This window comes from Cercospora beticola, chromosome 3 (assembly GCF_033473495.1).
Source record: "Cercospora beticola chromosome 3, complete sequence".
NCBI lineage: Eukaryota > Fungi > Ascomycota > Dothideomycetes > Mycosphaerellales > Mycosphaerellaceae > Cercospora > Cercospora beticola.
In genome coordinates, this window is record NC_088937.1 from 1,520,022 (window position 1) to 1,547,899 (window position 27,878).

Consider the following 27,878-nt stretch of genomic DNA (forward strand, 5'->3'; position numbering starts at 1 on the left):
CTCTAAGTATAGTATAGAGTTAGATAGCTTATATTAGATACTCTGCCTTTAGACTTAAAGTTTCTAGAGAGCTCTAGAGTAGGGGACTAGTCTGCTCTAGAGTCTCCTATTTAGATAAAAAGCTCCTAGTAGCTAATTATCCTAGTATCTATAGAGGTACTACTATTCCTTTCTTCTATTTCTACTATTCTTACTTTTTCTTATTAAAGCCTTCTCTTAGGTATACTTAGTTCCTCCTCTTTAGCCTATTTAGAGCCTAAGTTACTACTCTAGCCTCTAGACCTATAGTAGTATTTACTACCTAGAAGAGCTATCCTATAGTCGAGTATTAGAATCTTATAGTAGTTATACTGCGCTAGCGTCGTCTTTATATTCTTAGGAGCTCTCTAATCTCTCTAGGTCGAAATTCTAGACTTTTTTTTTTATTGCCTTCTTTCTACTTCTATAGGTACCTAGCTACCCTATACTTTACTAGTATAGCCGAAGCTATCTGTTTCTATCTACGACCGCGTAGAGGTATATAATAGGACTTCGTAGGCCTAAAAAGAAAATAGTTATTTATATAAATAGTTATTCTTCTACTATTCTAGCTCTTTTTTCTTTTTTTTTCTTTTTTCTATTTTCTACTCTATTAGTACTTCGCCTACTATATCTTACTTTCTAGCTATATCTATATTACTATTTTTTAGCTCTATACTAGTTAGAGGATTTTCTTCTATTTAGTTTAGATTAGTATTATATTCTACTTTATTCTTCTTTTTACTTAGACTTATTTTCTAATCTTTTTATATCTATTCTTAATATACTAGTCTATATTAAATTTAGAGGTCTAACCTATCTAGGTATAATAGAATAAGATAAAGTAAAACCTCTTAAAATAAGTAGTTAGAGAGACTTAGGTTTCTATCTACTATAAGCCTATAAAGAAATACTTTCTACTAAGAATTCCTAAAGCCTAAAGTACTACTTACCTAAAGCCTAACTATTAAATAGAGAGATATAGTATCTATAGAATCTTAAATCGTAATAGTATATAGATTAGTTATCTTATTTCTTAGATACTTATCTAGCTAAGTTCTAGATATATAAATAGAGAGAAGTAATAGATAGATAATTCTTATACGCCGGTCTACCTCTTTTAACTAGAGTAAGTAGTACGCTCTATAGATATCGGTCGAGAGAAAAGTCTTCGAAAAACCTTTATATATCTCTTTATTTATAGCTTATATAGCCGCTTCCTTCGCTTCTATTCTTCTTCGGATAATACTAGGTATCTAGTAAGTCCTTCTTTTACTAGAGTCTATTCTTTCTCTTCTTTCTTTTTTTATTCTTCTATACTTTTTCTTTTATAAATAAGAATTAGTCTAGGACCTCTTCTTAGATAAGCTACTTTACTACTATATATAGCTCTCTTTTTATATTAGCTAGATTCTTTTAGTTTATAGATCCCTCTATCTAGAATAGTAGGTATCTTCTTTCGTTCTATTTTAAATAGAATATATATATATATTTTAGTATTTTATACCTCTATCTATATTTATAGTCTAGTATAAATTCTAGGACTCTTCTTTTAGTAAAGTATTACCTTATTCTAATATACTCTATCTTTAAGAGTATAACTATTATACTCTCTAGTCTAGTAAGTCCTTTATATAGAGTTAGTCTAATAGTAGAGAAAGTAGTAGTTTTCTATACTAGTAGTTATTCTCTTTCTACTCTTACTTTTCTTTCTTTCTTATTTCTGTTCTATTTTCTATCCTACTAATATTTAGCCTACTATATCTTATAGTCTAGGTATATCTATATTATTATTTCTTAGCTTTATATTATCTAGAGAATTTTCTTTTATTTAGTTTAAGTTAGTAGTATAGGTTACCTAGCTCTCTATAAGAGCTAGGAGTATATAGCTCGAGAGGCGTAGCTTATTAGGCGTTAAGGTATAACGGCTAGTACCGCTTATACTTAGCGTAGGATAAAAGTATATAGAACGTATATAAACGAAGAGGCAAGAATTATTCTTAATATCTCTAGATAGAGAGTCTAGAGGCGCTTAATATATTACTATATTCTACTCTTATAATTATAATTCTTCTATCTTATTAAGAGTAGCGATCTATTAAGGCCTATTATACTTACGCGAAACGTATCTACCTAGCGGACTAATCGCGACGACGACGTACCGAACGATAGATAGCTATTAGGCTATATCGAAGAAATATTAGAATCTAGAATAGTATTATAAGAGCTAGAGGTATATAGCTCGAGAGGCGTAGCTTATTAGGCGTTAAGGTATAACGGCTAGTACCGCTTATACTTAGCGTAGGATAAAAGCATATAGAACGTATATAAACTAACGAGGCAAGAATTATTCTTAATATCTCTAGATAGGGAGTCTAGGGGTGCTTAATATATTGCTATATTCTACTCTTATAATTATAATTCTTCTACCTTATCGAGAGTAGCGATCTATTAAGGCCTATTATACTTACGCGAAACGTATCTGCCTAGCGGACTAATCGCGACGATAATATACTAAACGATAGATAGCTATTAGGCTATATCGAAGAGATATTAGAATCCGGAATAGTATAAGCTAAAGAGGAATAGGACGAGGATATAGATAATACTAACGACGCTAGTAACGCGTATATAATACGTAAGCGCCTCTAAGCTAAAAATAATATATTACGCGAACAGCTAGAGATCTATACTCTTAAGGCTAAGAACGAACGCTTACTAAGAGAGATATAGATAATTGAATTACTAGTACGGCTAAGCGCGATAGCGCTAGGCCTCGGATAGCTAATACCTTAGCAAAGCGACGCGTCCGTAAGTTATACGAGCGGTATGCGTTCCGAAAGCGACGAGTATAGCTTATATAAGTCTATTAAGCTATATACGCCTAAGCTCTTTAAGAGTAAAACTATAAAGGAGGCACGCGAATTTATCTATACTCTCGAGGTAAACTTTATAGCTATACTAAAGAGGTTTCCGACAGATTACTAGAAGGTAATTATAGGTATTATATACCTCGTAGGCGAAGCGTAAGAGGTATAGTATAATAAATACCTAGGCGTTCTACCTATAGGATATACCTAGTCTCGGTTCTATTAATTCCTATACGATATCGTCGGAGATTAAGCGAACTATATACTTCTCGTAACTATAGAATACGAGAATATGCGCTAGAGTAAGAGCTAGAGCGTACGATAGTTCGTAATAGACCTTAGTAACCTAGAGTCTTAGTTAGGTAATTATACTAAGGCGTAGCTAGTATACTAGTTCCTTATAAAACTAAAGCTATTACTACGTAAGGATATTATTAAGAACTATACTATCTCTAATAAGTATACTAACCTTATTGCTCTAGCGAGGCGCCTCGAGTAAGCTAAGAAGGCTATACCTTATAAGCTATATTATAGTAATACCGAGAATAAGTAGGCTAAGCGTAAGCGTACCGATAGTAATACTCCTTATAAAGAGGCCTCTAGTTCGACTAGTAGCTAACGCGATACCTATAGTAGTAAGCCGAAAAGTAAATATAGAGGTAAAAGTAAGAGTAAGAGCTAGTAACCTATATACTTCGTATATAACGAGGTTAGCTATATTAGTTCTAACTACTCGAACTCTAAGAAAGATAGTAATAAGCCGGCTATTCGTAGAGTAACTATAGTAAAGGAGTAGAGAGCGAAAAAAGCTAAGGCGCTAGAGATAACGCGCGAGTTACCGGCGCTAAACTAGATAGCGATAACTCTCTACTAGTTTAGAGCGTACTAGCGACGCGCGTAGAAGAAGAAGTCGAAACGTAGCTAAGTAGTAAGCCGGCCGCTTTCCTTCTCGATAATACTATAGATATTAATATAATATTAAGGGCCTTTATACTATAGTATAATCTACTAATAAGGCTAAATACGGCTCTACTACTAGTTACTATCTTTATAGGTAAATTAGAGCACTATTATAGTACGTACTATATACGTATACGAATCGTAGACTCTAGTAGTAAGGAGCGATCTATAGATAGTATCTTCTATATATATAATATACTAACTCCTAATATAATCTTAGGCCGTCTATAGCGACGTACTTAGCGCGTACTAGCTAGTAGTACTATAGATAAATAGCTATATAGTAACGATCGTTTTAGTAAGTTCGAAGTCCGAGAAGCCTATAAGTTCTTTAAGGATCTTTAGAAGGCACTAGTAGTGTTTATAGTAAGCCTAAGTAAGATAGGCGATAAGGTTAAGCCTATCTCTAAGGAGTTCTATTATTTTAACGATATTCTTAATCCGATAGAGAAAATAAGAAGCAAGCTAGTTAATAGCGTAGAGTATACGATTAACCTACGGCCTAGAACTATACTACTATTCCGTCTACTATATTACTAGTCGGAGCGAGAATTAGACGAGCTTAAGGAGTACCTAAAGATAGAACTCGAGTACGATTAGATTAAGCGTTCCGATAGCGAGGTAGGTACGCCTATCCTATTCGTACTAAAGAAGAATAGTAAGCTATAGTTATATATCGACTACTATAGGCTAAATAAGATTACTATTAAGAACCGGTATCTACTACCTCTAATTAGTAAGACGCTAGATAGGCTTATAGGAGCCGTATAGTTTATGTCCTTAGACTTAGCTAATACGTACTACTATATTCGGATTAAGCTAAGTAACTACTAGAAGACTACGTTTCGTACGCGCTATAGCTATTTCTAGTATAAAGTAATACTCTTTAGCTTAACGAACGTACTAGCGACGTTCTAAGCGTATATTAACTATACGCTAGTAGAGCTAGTCGATATAAGCTATATAGTATACCTAGATAATATCCTAGTCTATAGTAGAATACGCGAGGAATACGTATAAGACGTATACGCTATACTTAAGAGGCTCTATAAGTTTAGACTCTACGTATAGCGTTCTAAGTATAAGTTCTTCTAGAAAAAGGTCGACTTTCTTAGATTCGTAGTAACTACTAGTAGCGTTATAATAGACCTAAGCAGAGTAGCTACAATTGCCTTATAGCTAACTCTAACTATACTAATAGAGGTTTAATCCTTCCTTAGATTCGCAAACTTCTACTATCGATTTATCTTCGGATATTCGAGAGTTATAGTACCTTTAATAGCGCTATTAAAGAGTATAAAGGATAGAAAGAAGCTAGAGCTAATTAAGTAGGAAGTAGCTAAGGAGTAGGCGTTCCGTAAGCTAAAAAATCGATTTTAGACTATACTACTACTAAGGCACTTTAACTCTACGCTATGCCTACGAGTCGAAACCGACGCTTCCGACTTCGTAGTAGCCGGTATCCTAAGCTAACTATTCGAAGCGGAATAGTATCTAATTACTTTCTTCTTATAGAAGATAATTAATACTAAATATAACTATAAGGTTTATAATAGGGAACTACTCGTAGTAGTTAAGATATTTAAGATATAGCGACTATACCTCGAAGGCGCTACGTATAAGGTTAAGGTACTTATTAATTACGCTAACCTTAAGAGATTTATAGGCGTTAAGTAGTTAACGAGTAGATAAGTAAAATAGGCGATATTCCTCGCTCTCTTTAATTTTACTATTAGCTATCGAGCTAGTAAGCTTAACCTAGCCGATATACTATCTAGATATAGCAACTATATACGAGAGGCGAAGGAGATAAGCAACCTCCTACTATTACTATAGTAGAAACTCTAGGTATAGAGTACTATACTTATAAGCGGCCTAGTTATTACTCGTATAAAAGCTACTTACTAGGCTTAGTTAGATACTCTAAAGGTAGTTATAGTAGTAGTTAAGAGCAGGAGGGTAGCGCTACCTAATAGTAGGTATATTATAGTAGTAGTTAACTATTCGGTTCGTCTATTTAGCTTTGCTCTACTCTTATAAGTCGCTAGCGCTATTACTACGTAAGAGTAGCTATATACTAACGTCTCGGATATAATTGTTAGATATACTACTATATTAGTATAGCTCGATCCGAAAGTAAAAGTACTATATAAGTAGGCCGAACGCGAAGGTATAGCGAGCGAGAAATATACTATTAAGAGTAGCTATATATACTAGGAAGAGGCTCTATACCTACCGAACGACCTAGTATTATAGACGTAGGTAATCTATATATACTACGACGATATCCTAGTAGGCTATTTTAGTAAGGATAAGATAGTAGAGTTAGTTAAGCGGAAGTACTAGTAGCCGGAGGTTAGTAACGATATAAGATAGTACGTCGAGTAGTATAGTAGCTATTAGAAGGTAAAGGCGAGGCGCTATTGCCTCTATAGCGAGATAGCTACGCTCCTACTACCTAACTATCCTTAGAAGGATTTATCTATAGACTTTATTACGGATCTTCTACCTAGTAAGTAGAACGGCTATATCTTCGACGCGATCCTCGTAATTATAGATCGTTACTTAAAGATAGTAACTTTCGTCTAAACGATAAAGCGCTATACTAGCGTAGAGCTTACGGACATCCTACTTAACGAAGTAATACGACTACGTAGCGTACTAGCTAGTATTATAAGCGATAGAGGCTTAGTCTTTACTAGCTAGTTCTAGTTAGACTTCTACTATAAGACGTATATTAAACGTAGGCTAAGTACTATATTCTACCTATAGACTAATAGTTAAACCGAGCGCGCAAACTAGACGCTTAAGCAGTACCTACGTATCTATTATAGTAAGCGATAGGACGACTAGGCGTCTATCCTATCGTTAGCGGAATTTGCGTATAATAATAGCGCGAATGCTACGCTTAAGATATCGCTATTTCGAGTAGTATATAGGTTTAATCTAGACCTTTCTATAGAAACGTATAAAAGAGACGTAGGCGAAGCTTAGGATACGCTTCTTCGGAGAGAGGTACTAGTAGCGAAGGATACTATAGAGAGGTTAAAGCAGAACTACGAAGAGCTAACTAAGCGCTAGTAATAAGCAAGCGAATCTTAGGCTAAGTACTTTAATTAGAAGTACTAGCTAATAGAATTCAAGGTTAGCGACTTAGTCCTATTATTTATAAAGAACCTCTAGTTAAAGGTACTATCGAAGAAGCTAGCGGACAAATTCGCTAGACTATTTAAGGTTATTAACGTAGTCGGAAAGCAGGTATACTGCCTAGCCCTACTAACTAGCTCGCGGATTTATAATATCTTCTATATATCTCTTTTAGAACTCTAGTAAGGCGGCGATACGTAGGATACTAGCCTACTACTCGTAGACGAGCAAGGCAAATAGGAAGTCGAAAGGATACTAGAAAGCTATATAGAGAAAGGTATAAGGAAGTACCTAGTTCGATAGCGTAGGTAGCCGGAGGAATACGATACCTAGGAGCCGGTAGAATATATCGGGGATTACGAGGCACTTAACGCATTCGAGGCATAACGCGAAACTAAGTAGCTCGTACGTAAGGCGAAACTGCGGAAGAAATAGTAATACTAGTAGTTAGTAGAATAGCGGAGAATTCTAAGAATTCTAAACGCTAAGCCTCGCTAAGATATAAGTATCGCTAAGATACGAGAATTTAGAAAACTAAGACGTTATAAGAGGAGAGAAGGCATTTATTTATAGTACTTATAGGTATAGCGTATACTACGCGTAATAGAAGTATATAGCCTAGAGCCGGCGAGACATAAGAGTACCGTAAGAGCCTAGTAGAAGAGGAGCGCGAGGCCTATAGGCTACTCGCTACCTACGCCTAAGTCTATATTATTATCCTCCTCCTTACTCTCTTCCTTATTATCCGCCTCGAGCTCGGAGAGCTCTCTCTTGTCCTAAGTAGACTAGCCGGAGTAGGCGGAGGTAATAGTAAAGTCTAGAGCCTCGCTAGAGGCGCTAAGTAGGCGGAGCTTCTATTATACGAATTAGTACTACCTAGTATAAGTAAGCGACTAGTAGGATATAAGACATACCTCGTACTCTAGCTCGAATATACCGCGCTAGATAGCGAGGCCTATACTCGTCGCTACGAGCTCGTTAGCGGAGGGTATACTAGTAGCTAGCGCCTCGCTAGCTTTCTTCGGCGTAGAGAAGATACTAGCGGACTTGCCCGAGTTACTCTATAAGCGCTTAAGGGTAGTAGCGATAGCCTCGCCTACGTTATCGAGGCGTCGGCGGAGCTACTAGTAGCGTACGGCGCGCGTGCTCGTACGTAGCAGGCGGCAGTAGTAGCGCGCGCGCTGCGCCTGCTTTATAAGGTCGGTATTAGTAATACGGATACACTTATAGTTAGACCTAGCGTAGCGAATATAGTTTAGCTACTAGCCGAGCTTTATATCGCTATTATAGCGCGGCTCGACGGCTAGGTATAAGAAGTTAGTAGACTCGAAGTATACGATACGTATACGAACCGCGCGACTTACGATCTACGAGGTATAGGAGGTAGCGCTAGTAGTCGTTATCCTCTGCCTTCGGTAGATCTTCTACCGTATAAGAGTTATAGTTAGTAGCCGGAGTAGCGGGAGTAGCGGCAGCTCTCCTAGAAGGCATATTACTTATAGGTCGCGTACGAGGGAAGTACTAGATAGTTAAGTATATAGTATAAGTCGGATACGTAGAGCTTACTAAATATAGATAGTTAATAGAGAAAATACGCAAAGGGTATACGACGAATTTATAGTATACCGGCGCCTTATAGCGCGAGCGCCGATAGTACGTACTATTAATAAGCCCGTTGCTACGGAGAGTTGCTATATAGTAACTAGCTACGAACTAAGGCTCGAACTTAATATTTATATACGTAAGAAGTAGTACGAACGTACCGGATACTATACTAAGACGACGGAGATATATAGTCTCCTCTACGAGCTAAGGCAGCTCTATTAGAGAGAGGAGATAGTTATAAGAGCTAGCGGTATATAGCTCGAGAGGCGTAGCTTATTAGGCGTTAAGGTATAACGGCTAGTACTGCTTATACTTAGCGTAGGACAAAAGCACGCAGAACGTATACAAACTAAGAAGGCAAGAATTATTCTTAATATCTCTAGATAGGGAGTCTAGGGGCGCTTAATATATTGCTATATTCTACTCCTAATATAGGATATCCTAATACTATATATAATTACCTAGGTACTTAGTATCTCTACCTAGGCCTCTAGATATATAGCTTTAAACTAAGATTAGTCCTTCTCTAGTCTACTTTTCTCTCCTTCTTTATAGAGAATAACTTTAAAGTCTCTACTTAGAAGCTTTTATATAGCTTTAAACTACTATACTCCTAGTTTCCTTCTAAGCTCTTTATAGCTTATTTTCTTTACTATTTCTCTTTCTTCTTAGTTTCCTATTCTTACTAAAATAGTTATAAATACTTAAGGCTAGAGCCTTAGTATTATATATTCTATTTAGGCTATCTAGGCCTATATTTTAGAAGTAGTAGTAGTAGGTATTAGGTAGCTCTAGAGAGTTTTCTAGATAGCTTAAAGAGTCTAGAACTCTTCCTAGTAGAGAGCGAAGTAGAGAAGAGCCTATTAGATCTATTAGAGAAAGAGAAGAGTTAGAGAAAAAGAAAGAGTTATCTAGATATCGAGATAACTCTAGATCTATTCTATAAGTATTTTTAGGTTCTTTTAGATTATTAGTTTTAGAGTATTAGTATTAGTAGTTATTTTCTAGCTTTATTAGCTAGAGAGAGGTAGTTATAAGTAGATTTAGGCCGCCTAGGAGTTAGAGTTATAACTTTCTTCTTCTAGGCTCTCTTTTCTATTTATAGCGTTATAGTATTAGTTAAGAGATATTATTACGTATTAGGAGGTCTCGAGGCCTCCCGCCGTTATCGTCGTCGCCTACTAGAACGCGTTTATATTTTCCGGATAATATAATAGTTTCTTATATAGTAATATTAATATCGATATAACTAGTAATAGAGCTCTTAAAGATAAAGGAGTAATAATAACTATCTTCTAATAGTAATAGAACGTAATATTTAACTAGAATTAGCTTACTATAAACTATAACTATATAGCTAGATCTTCTAGTAAATTATACTATAATCTCGTTAATACTAACTTATATTATTAGCGTTATATATATAGTAAAAGTAGCTGTTAAATAGTCTACTAAAAGCTTTATTTTCTTAAAGAAATAAGCTTTAAGTAAGTTCTTAACTAGTAGTATAATATAGAGATAGTACTTAATTAGAAGCTAGCAATTACGCTTTATAAACTAGACGATTAAGTAAACTAGCTACTTACTATCTAGCTTCTACTAGTACTTAAAAGTATTAGTAGATAAGTATACTACTAATATATAAATTACTAGTCCGAGCTATATTTTTATATCTACTATTTCTATTTAAATTACTTTTCTTTATACTACTATATATACTATTATATACTTTATAATTAGTCTAAATAGTAAGTTAGTAAAGAAGAGTTAGAAGAATAATAGAAGTAAGTTATAGTAGTAGTTCTTAAAAGTAGTATTATTAGTAGTATAGTACTTAATATAAATATTCTTATACTTCTCTAAATACTTAATAACTAGTATATAATATACTTATATAAAGAAACTAGATAGTAAGTAAATAATACGCTTATAGTAGAACTCTTTAAGTAGATAATACTCTTCTAAGTTATCTATTCTAGATACTATTAATTTATTAAACTACTTTATTTTCTATAGTAATACTTCTACTAATACTTCTACTAAATATACTACTAGTATAGTATCTATATATTCGTATACTATTTTATTATCTAATTCTAGCTCTTTAAGTACTTTCTTATTAGTACTAGTTATAGTATTACTAATAACTTATATAGTAATAGTATTACTAATATAGTTATAGATATTATCTATATCTATTATTTAGCTATAATCTAGTATATCTATAATTTCTATAAAGTTAGAAAGTATATAAAATAGTAGCTAGAATATACTAAATAGTAATAATACTAGTAGCGCTATAGTAATAACTACTTTCTATAATAATAACGAATTATACTAGATACTATATAAGATATAATAATAGAAAGTTAGACTATAAATATAATATAATTAGCTAGAAACTTCTATAAAATAGATCTACTTTAAGTTCTTTAATTTTATATTAGTATCTCGCTAAATTACGTTAAAAAATTAGTCTATAAGTAGAGAAATAGTAGCCGGAAGCTATAGGTATAGAAATATAGAATAGTACTACCTATTATTAAAAGAGTATCGTACGTACTATTATATCGAGTAATAATAAAAGGCTCGACCGGTATATTTATTTGCTTATAGTATTCTTAGCGTTCGGTAATTCGATCTCTTAAGTATAAGTTTGGTCGTAATAGCGGTGAGGCCGTATAGTAGGCAGGCTGTCGGAGTGTGAAGTTGGGCAGCAAGTAGATTTGCTCGGTCTGTTCAGTGCAGTGTATTCGTGGTGTGTCGAAAGTTTTGCCGAATGTGGCCAATGTACACGATCGGGAGGCTGGAGCAGGTTCCGTAGTCCATCCGCTGGCCTTGTTAGCAGCGCTCAATGAGGTCCACCGCAATAATAACCCATCAAGAGTCACTGTGAAAATTATCGTCTGAGTGTGAAGTCTCCGCGGAGCATTTGCGGTTGTGGTCAAGCTTGTGCGCAAGAACCTCTCCTCTCCAAACAAGTTGTCTGCAATGCTCTTTCCAAGAAGATTCTCATGAGACGATAGAGGGAATGGGCACGCAGCATTGATCTTGCCATTTCAAGTCGAGTACTGTAGTCATGCACGTGAGTTGTTGTTGTATTTAGTGCCCCCAGTACCCGACCGGAGAAATCAGAAATGGTGTGCAGCCAGCCACGTACGTATACCGCACCTAGTAGAGGTCGGGTACAGCACAACACACAAGCAGCTTATCGTCCAATAATGAGCAGCGGCTCACAACTTCGTCAAGCACGATATGCAGCTTCAAAGTCCGTCGTCCTTCCCCATTCGGCGTGCATGTCCTTCTGCAATGTCCCAGGCCAACATCTGGGGGATGCCTGATGCCTGGCGGGTGTAGTCGAAACTGGCTATACCCCGGAAAGAGGCTAACGCAGCAGCCCACCAACAAATGTTTTCTGCTGGTCTGCAAAAACTCTGACCGCTACGTAACGCAGGTGGCCCTCGCGCGGTCTTTCTTCGACTCCTCGCGACAACGGGCCTTCTCGAGCAGCGCTCGTGTGTCCGCCTGCCAGTATCGGACGTCGCAGGTGTCAGCAGCAGCACAGCGGCGGCGAGTGACAACCACACACAGGGCTGAGGGGCCCGCCACGCGCCACCAATCATGCGCATCCTATTCTCGTAGCAGATCGCAGCTAGAAGCCTTTGCGAACCTGCATCTGCCGGCCCGCCAAGCAGCGCTGCTCCCGTCTGGGAAGGTGACCTCGCCCTCGGTCGTTTGCACAGCGTGTGATGATGGCACCGTGCGCTTCGTCATCCCAACAAGCTCGTTCGCGATAGCGCTGGCGGCCTGCACGGCGGCGCTCCCCGGCTGACGACGAAGGCAGAGCGGAGGGAGCCTTCAGCAGCAGCAGCAGCAAACGTGTCGCGTGAGTGGCATGGCCAGGCAGCCCGGGGTTTGCTGAGAGTTTGGCCTGTCCCCTTATCGCGACCAACCAAGGGCGCGGGTGTGCTCATGTTTCGCCCGCGCACAGCTGGGCAGCTGTCACCACCCTCGCCGCGCACTAACACGCTGCTGCCACTGACTACTACTACCGCCGGTCTCACCCACCGTGACTGTGTGCACGCTCTCTCTCAACTCGCAGCTCCACCACCACGCACGACTCTCCGGACGGTCTGCGGCAGTGAATATTGCGCACCCACCGCCCTGCCTGTCTGCCCCAATCACCGCTCCGGCTGCTGGACCCTCTCGCCGCGCTATTACGAAACCGCCGACTGCCAGATCGTGTCCGGTTCCCTGGATCCCGGCACGTCACAGCCTGCGCACCGCAGCCCGCTCTGCGACGAACCCTCGAACGTTCGCGCCGGTCGTGCTCCTCTCACGAGACTTGCTTTTCCCTGATCTTACTCAATAAGGACCGCCTACCCCCGGTTGGGCCACTGGGCCACGCGCATTCCAGGGCCATGCTGGTGCCGAGCTCGTTCAAATACAGCTCGGCTGCCATGGACCACGCCGCGAGGAAACCCTCTCGTCGCTCATCACCCACGCCTCCCTACCCCGAGCGGAAACGGTCAGCAGCCACGTTGCACTCGGTGTCGCCGCCTCGCAACAACACCGATCCCGTCAGCATCCCATTATCCTCCGCGCCCAATGTTGCCGCACCGAAACACATTGAGTCCGAATCAAATCAAAACATGGCTACAAAACGGAGCGCTACTGTCAACATCAGCCGGAGGAAACCCTCATCCCACGACCCAAATGCCCTTCCGCCTGCAGTCGCCGCACTGCTGGCGGTGACAGCGATTCCACCTCGCCGACCCAATCGCTACCGGACACATGCCGGCAGTGGCCGTCGGATCTCTATAGAGGAATTGATCAGTGAATGGAGAAACGATGACTCTCTCAAGCAATCGTATGAGAGTCCAACTAGCGGGGCTCTGGGTATACTGTTGGAGGATGGTCTGGACGCAGATGATGACAACAGCGTTCCAAGCTACCTCAACGCCAGGTCAGCTTCCAGCGACTCGATGCCATCTCTGGACTCAGACAACCAGTCAGTATTGTCTGTTGGCAGCCCTTCAACACCCGGCTCTCTGCGCAGCCGGAAGTCAATCACGAATTTCAAAAAGGAAAAGCCGAGGTCACTGCCAGCGTCAGTGGATTGTGCTTTAGACCATCCTCTGATAACTACGCTAGAAATTGAGGGTGATGACGACTTGCCACCGCTACCGAAGCAGAAGCGGGTGGTCGCGAAGTCAAAATCTTCGTTCAAGTCGAATTTGACTGCCTCTTTGCAGTCACTGAAAGAGGCTGCAGTTAACTCGATTTCTTCTCTTGGACGGACGGGTGGGATGCCGTCACTTTCCAGAGCGGCAGCTCCTCCGATGGACGATATGCTCTGGTCTCACCCGTTCCTTTTCCCGAGATTTAGTTCCGAAGTTCGACCTGCTTACGATGGGACACCAACGCAAGCTCACCGACGATATCTCAATCCCATGCCTCTCACATTCGAGGAGCAAGAAGCACCTTTCCAGGAGGCTTTACATGCTCCGTTCCTCGCGGAGACTGTCGACGATGCACCGATCATCCAGATGCAGACTTACAACCGCGGACGGAAACGGCCAGGCAAACGCGCAGCATCGAATCCCAGTTCAGAGGCTGGAAGGGCTCTCCTCGGCCAAGTTGGCGGACGACAGCGTGAAGTGAGAGAAAACTCCAACTTCTTGCGCGTCGTTGTCTTGGAGATGAACATGCGTCGTGAAGGCAAGCTGGAGCAGGGACGAGCCAAAATATGGCTCCCACCTCGTGAGTCCAGTGCAACTCCAGAGCAGAAGGGCGGGATCCCAAAGCGTTGGATCGGAGAGAGTGCATGATGCGCTCGATCTGGCAACAATTTCTTATTAACGAGCATCGCATTTTTTGTGTTCTTTGACATGTATTGCAGCGTTCAAGCGGAACGCATTACGAGAAATGCTGAAGAAACCTGAGAGAATCATGAAGCATATATAGCACTCCACAGAGAGGAGTACCCATTTCAGAAGTAGCAAAGCAATGAGAAAATATTGCAAACGAGGGGAAGAGCATTCACGCTGTATATGTATACCTTGCTGGACCGCATACATCGCATGACATGACGATAAATGCCTCATGTCTTGCGCGATTTCTGGAGCAGGGAGCTGCTCACGTGTCTGACTAGTACCACCAAGGTCACGACATAGATGGAGATCAGCACGCGCTTGAGAGCATTTCCGGGGTTGACGACTCTTCATTCAAAGACGATATGGTGTTCGTAGTCGACAGGATCACCATTGGTGTAGCACTTTCTGGGTCGGTTTGAATGTTTGATGTCTAGGAGTCGCAAATTCCAAAGGCAGCAGACCGCCTGGCACAATTGCACCTGTTTCAACATCAGGCCACGAGCTGTACCCCAGTGTCGGAGTCCGTCCACAGCTATTTAGAGCTCGGTAGCCTAGTCGGTGACATTGCAGCAATGCAGCCATCACTTTACAAGATCGACGTGCGAGGGTCTTGTGCTGTCCAGGATCGCTGGACAGCTGGACATGCCACGCAACTAGCGCCATTCTCTCCGTCTACCACCTTGTCCTTCTCGTTCAACCTCTGCTCAGATTCCATAAGTCGTGCCATTTAAAAAGGTTCCATTGTAACTTGGTCCTTCGAGCTGTGGGGAGAAGAACAGGTCAGTATCGAAATCCCGACACCTCAAAGGATTTATCTAGGGCCACTTACATGCCACACATCAATCCTCAGCGTAAAATACGTCTCGCTTGTAGATACTCTCTGCAAAAGCCCGAACGCGACGAGGTTGTTTAACCAGTAATACTTCGGGTCACCAGTCTCAATGATGACTCGCAGGTGTGAAGTTCCATCTAAAAATCACACCACGAGCAACGAATTAGTTTGTACAACTTTCGAAGAAGAAGAGGAAAACTTGGAACTTTTCGACTCACCAGGATTCTTATTCCCAATCGTCTGCAAAAAGAGATTCGCGCCATCGTACGTTTGGAGATTATATCTTGTATCCGCAGAGAAGAGCCCTGTCTGAGGATCTGTAAGACCCCAATCTGCTCCGAGATCGAGGACTTTTCCGGAGAGATGAGGGCCTGTGAAGTTGCCGCCCTGTCACAAAGCATCAGTCATGGCTCTCGAAGCAGCATTGATTAGTCCGGGTTTTGGCTTACGATGATAGGAATTGCTTTTCGAATGCCCTTTGGAGTTTGCATTTCAAAGAGCGTGGGTTCGCAATCCACAAATGCGGTGTATAGCCATACCGACCCAGGAGCGGTTGGCTCTGTTTTTGGCGGTAGGACAGTCTGCGCTGCGGCAGATGCTGCTACAGCGAATAGGCTGGTGAGATGGCTGAGTTGCATAACGAGTAGTCGGATAATAGAGCTAGTTGGCAGAGGCCTGTATAGTTGCGCAATTCTATAAATCTTGACGAAGTTTATATCGGCTTATGGACTTGTACCTGCATTGCACCGCTAGTCAAGTTTTACCAAGGTCTGACCTCTCCGCAGATGCCATCGGTCTGGTGGTCACTAGTTGAACACCATCTCCACGCTGCAGACGTTGCCGGTCGCTATAATGCGGGGTGTAACGATGCAATTGCCGATGTTATGCCTTTGCGGGACCGGGATAAACAGCTTCTTTTCGTGCTACCGTCCTCTGGAAAGCTGAGCAATCATGCGATCGATATCGAGCACTTGTTGTCCACTGGCCTTCGACCTCAGGTCTTCAAGTGTTGCTCGGTCTTTCATTTTCAACGCTTCTTCGCCTGCTTTGTTCACCATTCCGACCTTTACCCACATTTCAATGCGTTCGGCGGGGGTGAGCGAAGTGCATTTTGGTATAAAAGCCGAAGCAACCTTGGGGTTCCCTGCACCAAGAATCTCGTTGAAAAATGGCTGCGTGCGTGTTAGACGAGCGACAATACTTCAGTGAGTTTTGACTTACCTCCCACCCAATGGGACTCTTGCGCTGCTTTGCGGTCTCTTCCAGCTCCCTCCAGTCTCGTCTGCTTACGAGTGCCCTCAATCTGATCCACCAGTAGGTCTTATCACTGACCTTGAACTCCGTTTGGATCTTCTGTGAGCGCTTGATATTACCCTGCTTGATGAGCTTGCTCATCGTTTCATTCACAGACAGTCCGACATAGCTCTCATTCAGCTCTTTCTCGAATGTTTCCTGGAATCGCAGCAACTTCTGTGCTTCTTCCACTGCTGTGACTTGCGGTGCATACTCCTTGCTGTCGCGGAGCAACTTCGCAGCCATCTTTAGTTTCTCGTTCGCAGGATGTACGTCACTCGCGGACAATGCTTCCGATATGAGAAGGTTAGCGCCATCTAGCCGTCGGTCGTCCTGGTAGTAGAGGTCTTTCAGCAACTCGACATCCTGGTCGATTGCAGATGACTCTACGATCGCTGTGGCAACAGGCCTGCTGTTGATCGTCCGGAAGAAGCTTGATAGTGGTATCTTTTTCTTCAGATTTAGCAGGACGTAGAACACGAGGTCAGTGTCTCCGCTGTCGATGGCCTTGTCAAGTGCGACAGACTCCTCGCCAACATCCAGAAGAAGGGGAACTTGCTTTCCAGCTCTCGGTTCATGTTCTAGCAACTGAGTTGCAAGCTTCCCTCTTCCTTCGTCGTATGCTGCTCGCGCGACCTCTTCGAATGAGATGCCACGTTTGCCACGGAGCTTGCGCACTATCTCGCGAGATATGCTCTCCTCGTCCGTGGTTGAGCTTCGAACCTTCTGACGCGCCCAGTGCACGTATATCCTATCCACAGGCAAGTGCAGATATTCTGATATCTTCAGTGCCAACAGGTACTCCTGTCGGTTGACCAGCCGTTGCACGAGTCGCTCGGGTGTGAGGCGGATGTACTGCTCATAAGAAAGTGGCAAGCCAATCTCATGATCCCGCACGGCGTGTAATACGCGCAAAGCCTCGGTCATGTCCACGAAATCGTCGCTGTTATACAGATCTAGCACAGATTTGCCAAATGATGCTGCCTTCAGGAGTTGCTTCTGCCAGTGAACGTTGAACTCGTGACCCGCCGCGCGGACACACACATCCACAGCCTCGTCCAGATTTGGTCTAATGAGCTGAATATTGTCATCGGCCTTGGGTGACTTGTTGTCCAGCTGCACGATAGCGTCTAGCAATACGGCAGGCGGGGAGTCTGATCCAATTTTGAACACCTTCTCGGTATCATCGGGCACTTTCTGCAGGAACTCACAGACATCGCTTGTCAATATGCGGATGCCATCCACATCAGGCAGAAGATGGACCCAGGAATCGTAGAACCACTTGAACGCTGAGCCATTCGGTCCCACGAGGTGAATTTCGTCTTCCCACGCGAGCACTACTGCGTTGTTGCCGCACCACTGCAAGTCCTTTGGTGGAGTCTTTGCCTTGGAATCGTATTCACTGAAACGATCTTGGAAGTCGCTGCTTATAACCCAGACCTTGCCATCATCGGTGTACAATGCGATGTACTTGCCGTTGGGTGACACAGCAATATGTCGGAATGGGCCAGCTTGAAGACCTCGGTCCTCACACTCGACCGCATCTACGACAAAGACGGTGTGCTCAAGTGCGAGCAGGACTTCCACGGAGCGTGAAGATGTGTATTCGGGGGAGATGATCGCCCAAGATACCACCTCTCCAGGAGGAGCAGATGCCAGTAGCTGTGGCCGTGGCTCATCGTATCGCGAGACTGCCACCAAAGTATTATTCCCAAGCAGAGCGACGAAGCCGCTCGACCAGAACTTGCAGCCAACCACGCCATGGTCCTCTGCTCCGTGGCCCAGGTTGAAAGGCGTGAAGTCGGATTGGAGGTCCGAGTATATGCGCACTGTCCCGTCATCGGTAACGACCAACAGCTTCTCATCTTCCGACCAGCCCACGCACTTGATGTTGCCTTTGTCCCATTGTATTTGTCGAATCAGCTTACCGGCGCAGCTGTGGATATCGATGGTCGCTTTGGTGGTTTGCGGGCCTCGAAACGAGTAGACCTTGGAGGGATCACGTCGAAGCGCTGCGCGGGTCAGCGAGGGCCACAACCAGTTGCGGAGAGTGCTTACCTACAGCACCACTACAAGGAGCGCCGGCGAGCGAGTAGTTCTCGAGCTCGAGTTCGGGATCGAAAACATCGCGGTACAGCTCAATCTTGCGGTAGAAGCGGTCGCCAATGCGCTCCCATCCTGCGGTCGGCTTGGACATGGTGCACGCTTGGGTGTCTGCTCCTCATCTCGTGCGCATGGTGGTCGTGTGTGAGAGGTCCCTTCGGTGGAGTGAGCTGCCTGCTTGCCTGTGAGCTTGGACGTGGTGACGAACGCTTGGCTCGTGTCTCTCGCTGACACCAACTCCACAACTCTCGAACCACCATCTCGCACGCATCTCCTCTGCCACATCGAGACAGATGATGCACTGAATGCCGTCGGGCGAGCATACGCTCCGATACTATGGACACCTCAATACTGGAGCGTGTCGAAGAACTCGATGATCTGGAACTGGCTCTTCTAGTATCTACAGTTGCTCAAGTGCACTGCATCTTCTCCACAGCCGTGGACGCCGTCAAGAATATACAAGAAGAACTCCGGCTATCTTGCATTGATCTGTTCGGTCTTCAACCCGCCGTGGTGGAATGCACTTCACGAACAACCGTAGACGAGTTCAATGAGGGCGTACTCATCGACAACGAGGAAAGCCTAGAAGATGCGGTCCAACGAGATTACACCAAGGCTCGTCCAAGTCTACTGGTCAACTTCACGCCTGTACGTCAAGCGAGTCCTGGCGGCAGTAGGATGGGAAGCATAGCCAACCTCGAAGAAAAGCGTATCGCGGATGTCATTATTGCCACCGGCCTGGACGCTGCGCCCGAGAACGTGCAGATTCAAGTTTTTGAATTGATCAGGTCTGGCCGTATCTTCACGCGGTCTGCCATGCACGTCGCACCAAAGGATTTGCTCTTCATCACTGTCCTCTCGAAACCTGACGCACGCCTGACCCGACATCTCAATGACTGTTTCTGCGTGTCACATTTTCACAGCCCGGATGAAGGCTTGCCGCATCTGGACAGCCACTTCAACTCGAAATACTTCGCGCCGCCAACGTTCTCAGCAGCAGACATCAAGCGGCTTACAGAACTTACGCAATCCGTAGAGATGACTGCTGAGATAGCTCAATATCTACACAACGTCGTCGTCTTCATGCGCAATAGCCGTTACGTGAAAGCAGGAGTTACGGCCACTGCTACTCGACAGCTCAGAATACTTGCCATAGCGCTTGCACCTCTTCATGGACTCGACTACGTGCCACCTTCGCTGATCGCACTGGCAGCACGCAAGATTTATCCGCATCGACTTGTTCTGGCCAACTCAGAGAATGAGAGGAGTCTGCTTTGGGGAAGTGACCCACGTGCCATTAAGCAGTTGCTGGAAGGAGTCACAGTCGAGGATGTCATAGAGGATGTCCTTGCGAGCGTCGACACACCGCTTTGAGCCAACGGCGCTCACATGTTCTTTGCATGACCCGCAACGAAGCTACACTCTACAGCCAAGGGTGTTTTGACAGCGACACGTTCCTTCCCGATGCGCCATTGCCGCCTGTCGCCATAAATGGCGGTGCTTCGGCACCCTGTTGCAACTGAAGCCACGCTCGGGAGCGCAACAACGATGCTGTATGTTCGCAATCTCGAGTTTTAATGGAGTTCATTGGCATTTTTAGGATCGACAATTACGCTGCTGTGGGCTGTGCTGGTGTTCTCCCTTCGCTGGAGCTGCGCCTCCACAAAAGCGGTGACAACTGGACATCGACAAAAGCGATCACCGCCCACAACCACAATGCGCCGACTACTTAAACAAGCACCAGGAAAATGAATATCCTCTGCAGGCTCAGAAAACTACTCAAACATAAAACGCAACATGGCGCTGGCAACAGATACAGCTCCGATGGCACAGCGCTGCGTTCGCGCACATTTCGATGAAGATACCATTACCGTCTACCAAGCATATAATGCACAGATCGCCGAAGCAGCAGTCTCCGCCCAGCGTCTTGACGCTTCACCTCTATATGCTCCAAAACGTGCGACATGGATCAAGCCTAGCTGGAACTGGATGATGTAAGTGAAGCATTGATAGACACATATTTGTCTAGTCCCGCCGGTTGGCCTTCCACAACGCGCGCTAACCTATTTTCAATGACATTCAGGTACCGCAGTGGTTACGCATCCAAAGACAAAAATCAATCCCACATTCTCGCTCTCAGAATGAAACACGAGCACTTCATCAAGCTCCTTGAACACGCTGTTATTGCATCCGCTCCCCATGCGAAGGGCGAGAGTGTCATTATACAATGGGATCCCGAACGTGGCCCGAGACTCGAGAAGCTAGACTACAGAAGTATCCAGATTGGCATTCCGGGTGCAGTGAGGGAACAGTGGATCCGAGAATGGATCTCGGAAATCGAAGATGTCACTGAGCGTGCAGAGGAGATGAAGAGAGTCTTGGATCAGGAAGGAAATGTCGATGGCGGGGAATTGCTCGCGAGAGGTTTGGTGCCGGAGGAGAGGATCTATGAGGTTCCGGAGCATGTACAGGAGAGAATTGTCATGAGGCCAGATTGAAGTTGCAGCGTGGTAGGAAAACAAGTTTCTATGTGAACGCCTCTTTCTGTGTCATATTTGGCACTGCTTAGTCGCCCCAAACTGTTTGCAGAAGGCAGTCGTATCTCTTAAAGGGCTGGCTGTACACTTTGGGTAGCCCAAGCTAATGAGCAGAGATCTGTATCTGTTTTGAGCAAGCGATGCTCGAGACGTCTGAGTGAATGATAAACGCCACGGATCTAGATTCGCCAATATCAGTCACCCATACGATCATATGGCATCAAATGTCACATGGCATCGGCATCTTGAAAGAAGGCAGAACAAAGGCGGGCCGTGAAAAAAGGTGAATGAGGAAGAGTTTCACATGTCATTGATGCTCCACCTAGCTACAGGTACTCGTCATGCACCACGCACAATGTCGGACATTCCTTGAATCTTCTCATTCAGCAGTAGGATCACTGTACCTATGCCAATTCGCCCCATCCCATCCCATTCCGTATAAAAAAAAAAAAACAACAAAGCAAATAAGCAGATTTGCTCATAATGGTATCATGATCCAATAACGAAGCTCTTTCCAATTAAAGGGCTCCAATGCTCCTATGTCGTGACCCGAGGCATGATGATATGCGGCAGAAGCAATTCGCTGTCATGTCTTCGATGGTATAATTTAGATCAGTTTCGTGGAGGTCGCAAATCATCAACGACCTCAGTTGGTGACAAAATGTGCTCGAACGCCTTTGCCAGCGCCATGCCATGCCATGCAATGCAATGCTTTCGTAAATGACAATGAAGAGGAACGCTCAATCCAAGGGCGGGACTCACATAACGTGAGCATTAGTTGTGTTTGGACGCTTCAGCCCTTCAGTGTCCACTCTGGTGATGGTGATGACGGTGAGAGCGGTGCCTATGCTCTCCGCTGGCGCCCGCCTCTCCTTCTCGGTTGTCTTCAGCTGCGACGCACCAGAAGCGGTGGCTACCCCAGGCACCCTTCTGGCACTCTTTGCTGCAGTATTTGGTCCGCCTGCACCTCCGACATTTTGCGAATTGGCGGGTAAATTCTTCCCATTTGCCGCATTGCCAGTATGCGCACTGTCTGATGCCGCCTCTGCTGTCATCCTTCCGGCACAGATTCCGCATCACTACCCCGGCCCAGTATTGCATGTCTCCCTGTTGCGGCGAAGGAGGGTTCTGCGCGTGCCGAGAGGAGGATTTTGCGGTGAACTTTTCAATCAATGGGAATATGTTGTACGGCTTCTCATCATCCTTTTTGACGAACTCGTTGTCCCACTCCTCGTCAAGCTCTTCCTGTGTCGGAAGCGAGTGCGAGGCCGGATTATAGTCCGGATCCAGCATTTTCAGCTCGCGGTCGATCTTCAGTCGTGGTACAAGATGTGATTGCTGGAAGTATGATCGAAGGTTGCAGTATTTCGAGACGTACGCAAGCAGCTGCAGTGACATGAGTACGTCCTCGTCGCGAGGCATGGCGGCCAAGATGCTCGCCGGCGCTGGTCGATCAAGCGGCAATCCTCTTTGCGGGTACCACGTCGGTGGTTGTTGCAGGGTTGGCGGGGTGGCGTGAACTGGGCCAGTGGCTGGAAGTTGTGTCTGTACAACAGTGGCTTGCCCTTGGGTTGGCGTAGCCGTGTGACTGCCGTCGTTCGATGGCTGCTGGAGATGGAAGCTCTCGTCGTCGAGGTTCCGCACATCCGGTAACGCGGTCAGAGCAACACCGTTGTTTTGTGTCTCAATGTCTGCTCTGATGTCCTCCATGGCGATATCCGTGCCAGTTATACCCACCATTGGTTCTGACTCGACTCCAGTAGATTGCTCTTCTGCGGCCTCTTCGATCTGGCCATCGTCGTCTGACCCGGAGATGGAGAGCTGGTGACGAATCGAAGGTCTTCGCCGAGGCCGACTGCTCTCTGCTTGTTGAACAGGAGCGCCAGGAGTGGTGGGGGATTGCGGCTGCGAGCTCAGCTCCGCATGCAAGGTTGGCATCATCGAGGGTAGCCGATCGGCGTCGCGCACAGGCCGCACGAAGGCGTTACTCTGTAGTGTTAGAGAGGACATGGGAGGCTCTGGTTGTCGGCTGGTTGCAGTCGGCGAAGTGAATTGTACCCGCCCACCAGTAGTTCGAGGGTTCTGACGCGAAAAGGTAGTTCGTTCCGGAGGCGAGCTCAGAGATAGGTTCGCGGTGTGTACAGTAGGCGTGATTTCGCCGCTCTGCTCTTCCTCAGGGGATTCACCGGGCTCCGGGATGGAAATGGGCGGAGGCGCATGGCGTCGACTCCTGCCACTCCGCTGGTCCTGGGTATCTGTTCTATTAGAGGACCTGGAAAAGCTTCGAGATGAGCCAAATGGGCACTTCTTCCGGTTTTCCAACTCCATTCGTTCCCTGCTCTTCTCCACGACTTGGAAGTAATTGTCCAGAATAGTCGCGATTACAGGAACCACGTCGGCTTCTACCACTCGTGTCCGCACTGCTTCCGACCCCCTCACACCAATGTTCACGATGCACTGAAAGGCCAGATTCCACTTCCACATCTCCATCATGTCCTTACTCCGCCCTTCTTTGAGAATGCATACTAGGCGCTCGATACCGCCATCGACGGTGAGAATGTCCCGGATGCGGCCCGAGGAGGTGGTCAGGTATGCGAGATTGTTGAGCGAATTGATGAGCGGTAGTGTCGAAGTACAGTCCAACGCACGGCGGTCATAGAGGGCGGTCGTGATGCCGACTGACGCCTTGTTTGCGTTGGGGATGCTGAAGTTGACCTCACGCATGTTTGCGTCGCGCCAGCCACTCCACGGGACCGGAGGCCAGTTTGATCGAGATGGGACACGCGAGGGATGAGGCGATTGCGGTGCTGGCGACAGCAAATTCGATGGACTCGGTACGGCAAGCAAGCGTAGGGTGCTTTGCTTTGCTGCGTCGGGCGGTGGCAGGCGATGGGGCCGACGCAGATGGGGCAAGGAGGAAGAATCTCGAGAGATGCACCGACGTCGAACGGGTTCCCAGCAGCGGTAGTGGGCTACGACGGCGACGATGGACCGCGGACGTCGTGCTGGCCGGTGCGGGCGGAGAAGTGATGTCGGCGGTGGTGGGTGGGCGTCGTCGCTGTCCTTTGTCCCGCGCTCGGCACCGCTCTACTCGGTGGCTCGCAGAGAGCTGCACTGTCCCAAGGCGCGCGACTGCAGCACGCCGGGTGCTGTGCTGTGCTGGGACGGTAGCGCTGGGAGTGCGTGCGTGTGGCGGATCGTGTGTCAGTGGTCGTCGCGCCGACGGGGTGTGGCAGGAAGTTTGTAAGGAGAGGATTCCAGTTGGTCGATGCAAGACGACGGCGAAGCGCTGGCCGCCTTGGCACGACGATGGACCCGATGTTCTCACCTCCAACTCGGGCGGAGCTGGCTGGATAGGATTGCTCTTCGTAGTAGTGGTGAAGTGAGATGCTGCTGTTGCTGCTGTTGGTGTTGCTGCTGCTCTATTCTATGCACGTGAGCTGAGGTGTGTGGCAGCGAGTAAGTGAAAGCGGACGGAAGCATGTGTCGGATGGTCGCCTCCTGCAAAGGGAGCTGGGCGCCGCCGAGATTGAGGCAATCTCAGCACCACACGACCACGAGCCACTGTGTAAGTGTCAAACATCACATTTCATCAACGCCGTAACGGGTCGCAGAGTAACAGATGCCGCCCACCTTGCTTTGCCATGCGACATTGACTTTGCTGCTGTTCCGGATCTACCCTCGTCCTTCTCGACACGCCTCTGCCAATTCGACAGGTCACATTACTAATGAGTGGCTCCATCTGGGCACACCATAAGTGTACTGTCGGATGAGACAACGCCTCTGCGTGGCCATGCCTCTATTTGTGGAACCTGCAATATATCCTTTGCATGTACACCACGATGAAAACCGAAATCCACATCAACTCCTCAGTGCGGAGACTTCGTTGTACTTGCACTGCTGTTGAGACGCTTTCGCTTGCTTGAAGTTGGGCATCTCGGTCGTCTGCAATAGGCATGCCTGCTGATTGCGAGCTTCCGGGACACTTCAACGCACGAAGATCCGAGAGGCAATGTGCCACAATGAGATGATCATTGCCTTACGCCTTGACACTCATTACAATGATCTTTCCAATCTACTGTATTGCCGTTTAAGGACTGGTTCGTACCGCTTTGGCACAGTTTGATAGACATCACATCCTAGACAATACCATTCATGGACGACCAGGTGCCGGAGTGCCATCGAGATTGCTCCTCAGCCCATGACATGACTCAGGAGGCGGCGTGCACATTCAATTGTCAGGACATGCGCGAAAGATCTTCTGTAATGCTGCATTTCATTCCGATTTTCTATCAACACGAAACGCGAACATGCCACACCCTCACCTCCACCCAAGCTTCCGTAGCTTGCCCACACTCATAAAACGCGCTCGTCCGCTGTGCTGCTGCCTCTTCAATCTCTAAGCGTGAGATGTTGACGCAAGAAGGATGCCACCCGCAACGCCTTCGGGCGGCGAAGCTGGTAGGTCCATGACATCGAGTGTCATTAAAAGGAAGGCATGTCGTGTATGGCCAAGAGGTGTCGTGTATGTCAAAGGGGTCCAGTTTTGGGGGGTATCAGTGAAGAAGGATGTTGTGTTGGCGTGTCGAAAACTCGACATTGCTGATGAATGATGGACAGGTGGAGCCTTGTGCGGTGTTACGATGGTGCTGGGCGGAATCGAGGCTGGCTCATGCTCGTGTGGAGATGGGTGGTGCAACCGTGGATGCACGCATGGTCATCGACTTCGACGGCCATACAGTCCCGGCTGCTAACTTACCGCTGCATTTGAAGTGCTCGAAGCTGTCATGCATTACGGACCTCTGTGTCAAAAGACACCAAGGCCGTACGCTATGCGCCGTGGCTTGAGAGGGACTCGGATGCAGTTCTTGGAGATCCTTACATATCCATGCTCTCACCGTCGCCACCGTTAGCGAAGTTGAAGTTCGACTGTTGTTGCTGAGCACCGAAACCGAACTGACCGTCCTGGCCCTGAGCAGGTGCGAGATCGTTAACCTCGGCATCGCCATCTTCATCCGAGAAGTACTTCTCAATGATGTTGTAGGCCTTCATGTAGATCTCCTCGTTGCTGTTGTTCTGGCAGTCGTGAATCTTCTCCATGCCTCCGCAGTCCTCAATAAACAGCGCGTATTTGTTGACTGGTGGCTCCGCGCTACCGTCTTGTGCCTCTTTGTCCATGTCACCAACCTTCAAGATGTTCTCCAAACCATCGAGAGCGACTTGGATAATCTTGTTGTCAGGGCAGGCGAGGAGGTCGCACAGCGGGCGAATGGCACCCTGTTGAACAAGGTAGCGGATCTGGTCGGGCTTCTGCAGGCCACCGCTTGTAGCATTGCTGATCGCCCAGCAAGCCTCTTTGCGTGTCTTAAAATCACCGTGGCTCAGAAGGTGGATCAGTGGCGGAATGATGTTCGCATCGATCACAGCTTGGATCTGTGTGCTGTTACCAGCTGTGATGTTGGAAATCGTCCAACATGCCTCCTTGCGAATGCCGTCCTTGGTGCTGCTCAATAGGGACAGAAGAGCCGTCAGAGCTCCGCAGTTGATGATGAGTTGGGTCTGAACGTCATCTCCGGTGACGATGTTGCCCACTGAACGGAGAGCCGGAGTCTGAACGGATGTCGAAGCGTGCATGAGCAGCTCGACTAGTCGACGAGGAATGTTGGCCTCGATGACAGCCTGAATCTTGTCGTTGGAGCCGTCGCTGAGGTAGGAAATAGCCCAGCACGCATCAATGAGGACCTCATCGTCGAGGGAATAGACCAATTTGGCGAGCACAGGAAGCGCTGGCGCGATGGTGTTCCAGTCTGGTTGTGGTGTCTTGCCACGGCAGAAGTTGCTGAGTGTCCAAGTTGCGTTGCGGAGCATGCTTAGCTTGCGACTGTCGCCGAGGAGGCGCACAAGTGGCTGTAGAGCGCCCTGAGCAAGCACAAAATCTCTGCATGCCGGGCTGTCTCCTGCGATGTTTCCCAGTGCCCAAACGGCTTGCTCTCGAACATCTGGCTCCGGGCTGCTCAACAGTTCGACAAAGATCGGTACTGCTCCGTGTTCAATGACCACCTGTGTTTGCTGGGCTGAGCCAGAGGCGATGTTGGTCAGGGCCCAGGCTGCCTCGAACTGAACAAGCGTGTGTGGGGAGCGAAGGAATTCGACGAATCTCGGGACGACGTTGTTCTCGATGACTCGCTCGATAGGCGGGTTGCGTTCTTTCGAGAGCAGTTTTCGGAATTTGGTGGTAGCTGCGATTTGATCCTCGATCTTATCTGAAAACACGCCCCGCACCATCTGTGGGAGCTCTTCGTCCAGCTACGTTGCTCGTCAGTCATGGAAATCAAAGAAGGGGATCAGAGCGAGTACGTACCTGACTCTCATTCGTGGCACCCTCATCGTCGCTGTCAGGAGCAGCGCCGAGCGACGCTCCCAGTCGGTCCCCGCCCGCACCGATGCCTCGTCGCTTGGCGAGGTTCTCCTCGCGCTTCTGCTTGCGAATCTCAACCTGCTGTTCCTCGCGGCGGCGGCGAAGCTCGTCAGGCTTGAACGTGCTCTTCGCCTTGAAGTTGTTGCGGCGGTGTTCGGGTATGTAGCGCTCCGCCATGTTTGCCGGTTCTCGTGCGAGTCAAGTAATGGGTGATGCTGT

The 27,878-nt window shown here is 46.1% G+C and overlaps 7 protein-coding genes across 7 annotated transcripts; 3 read left to right on the forward strand and 4 right to left on the reverse strand.

Annotated features, from left to right (window-relative positions):
- Positions 1-13,021: 13,021 nt before the first annotated feature.
- On the forward strand, positions 13,022-14,431 carry RHO25_004552 (uncharacterized protein; the record flags this gene model as incomplete). The annotated part of the gene is made up of 1 exon (XM_023595474.2): positions 13,022-14,431. The coding sequence occupies one exon, from the start codon at positions 13,022-13,024 to the stop codon at positions 14,429-14,431; it is 1,410 nt and encodes a 469-aa protein (XP_023457492.1).
- A 749-nt stretch (positions 14,432-15,180) lies between these two features.
- Positions 15,181-15,946, reverse strand: RHO25_004553 (uncharacterized protein; the record flags this gene model as incomplete). Its single annotated transcript, XM_023595475.1, has 4 exons — positions 15,181-15,237; positions 15,306-15,445; positions 15,527-15,695; positions 15,758-15,946. 4 exons carry the CDS (start codon positions 15,944-15,946, stop codon positions 15,181-15,183), a joined length of 555 nt encoding a protein of 184 aa, XP_023457493.1.
- A 285-nt stretch (positions 15,947-16,231) lies between these two features.
- RHO25_004554 (uncharacterized protein) lies at positions 16,232-18,798 on the reverse strand (the record flags this gene model as incomplete). The annotated part of the gene is made up of 3 exons (XM_023595476.2): positions 16,232-16,480; positions 16,530-18,613; positions 18,660-18,798. The coding sequence occupies 3 exons, from the start codon at positions 18,796-18,798 to the stop codon at positions 16,232-16,234; spliced, it is 2,472 nt and encodes an 823-aa protein (XP_023457494.1).
- Positions 18,799-19,040: 242 nt separating this feature from the next.
- RHO25_004555 (uncharacterized protein) lies at positions 19,041-20,078 on the forward strand (the record flags this gene model as incomplete). The annotated part of the gene is made up of 1 exon (XM_023595477.2): positions 19,041-20,078. One exon carries the CDS (start codon positions 19,041-19,043, stop codon positions 20,076-20,078), a length of 1,038 nt encoding a protein of 345 aa, XP_023457495.1.
- A 423-nt stretch (positions 20,079-20,501) lies between these two features.
- On the forward strand, positions 20,502-21,202 carry RHO25_004556 (uncharacterized protein; the record flags this gene model as incomplete). Its single annotated transcript, XM_023595478.2, has 2 exons — positions 20,502-20,698; positions 20,788-21,202. 2 exons carry the CDS (start codon positions 20,502-20,504, stop codon positions 21,200-21,202), a joined length of 612 nt encoding a protein of 203 aa, XP_023457486.1.
- Positions 21,203-22,042: 840 nt separating this feature from the next.
- RHO25_004557 (uncharacterized protein) lies at positions 22,043-23,965 on the reverse strand (the record flags this gene model as incomplete). The annotated part of the gene is made up of 1 exon (XM_023595479.2): positions 22,043-23,965. The coding sequence occupies one exon, from the start codon at positions 23,963-23,965 to the stop codon at positions 22,043-22,045; it is 1,923 nt and encodes a 640-aa protein (XP_023457487.1).
- A 2,154-nt stretch (positions 23,966-26,119) lies between these two features.
- Positions 26,120-27,836, reverse strand: RHO25_004558 (uncharacterized protein; the record flags this gene model as incomplete). Its single annotated transcript, XM_023595480.2, has 2 exons — positions 26,120-27,547; positions 27,603-27,836. The coding sequence occupies 2 exons, from the start codon at positions 27,834-27,836 to the stop codon at positions 26,120-26,122; spliced, it is 1,662 nt and encodes a 553-aa protein (XP_023456667.1).
- Positions 27,837-27,878: the final 42 nt, after the last annotated feature.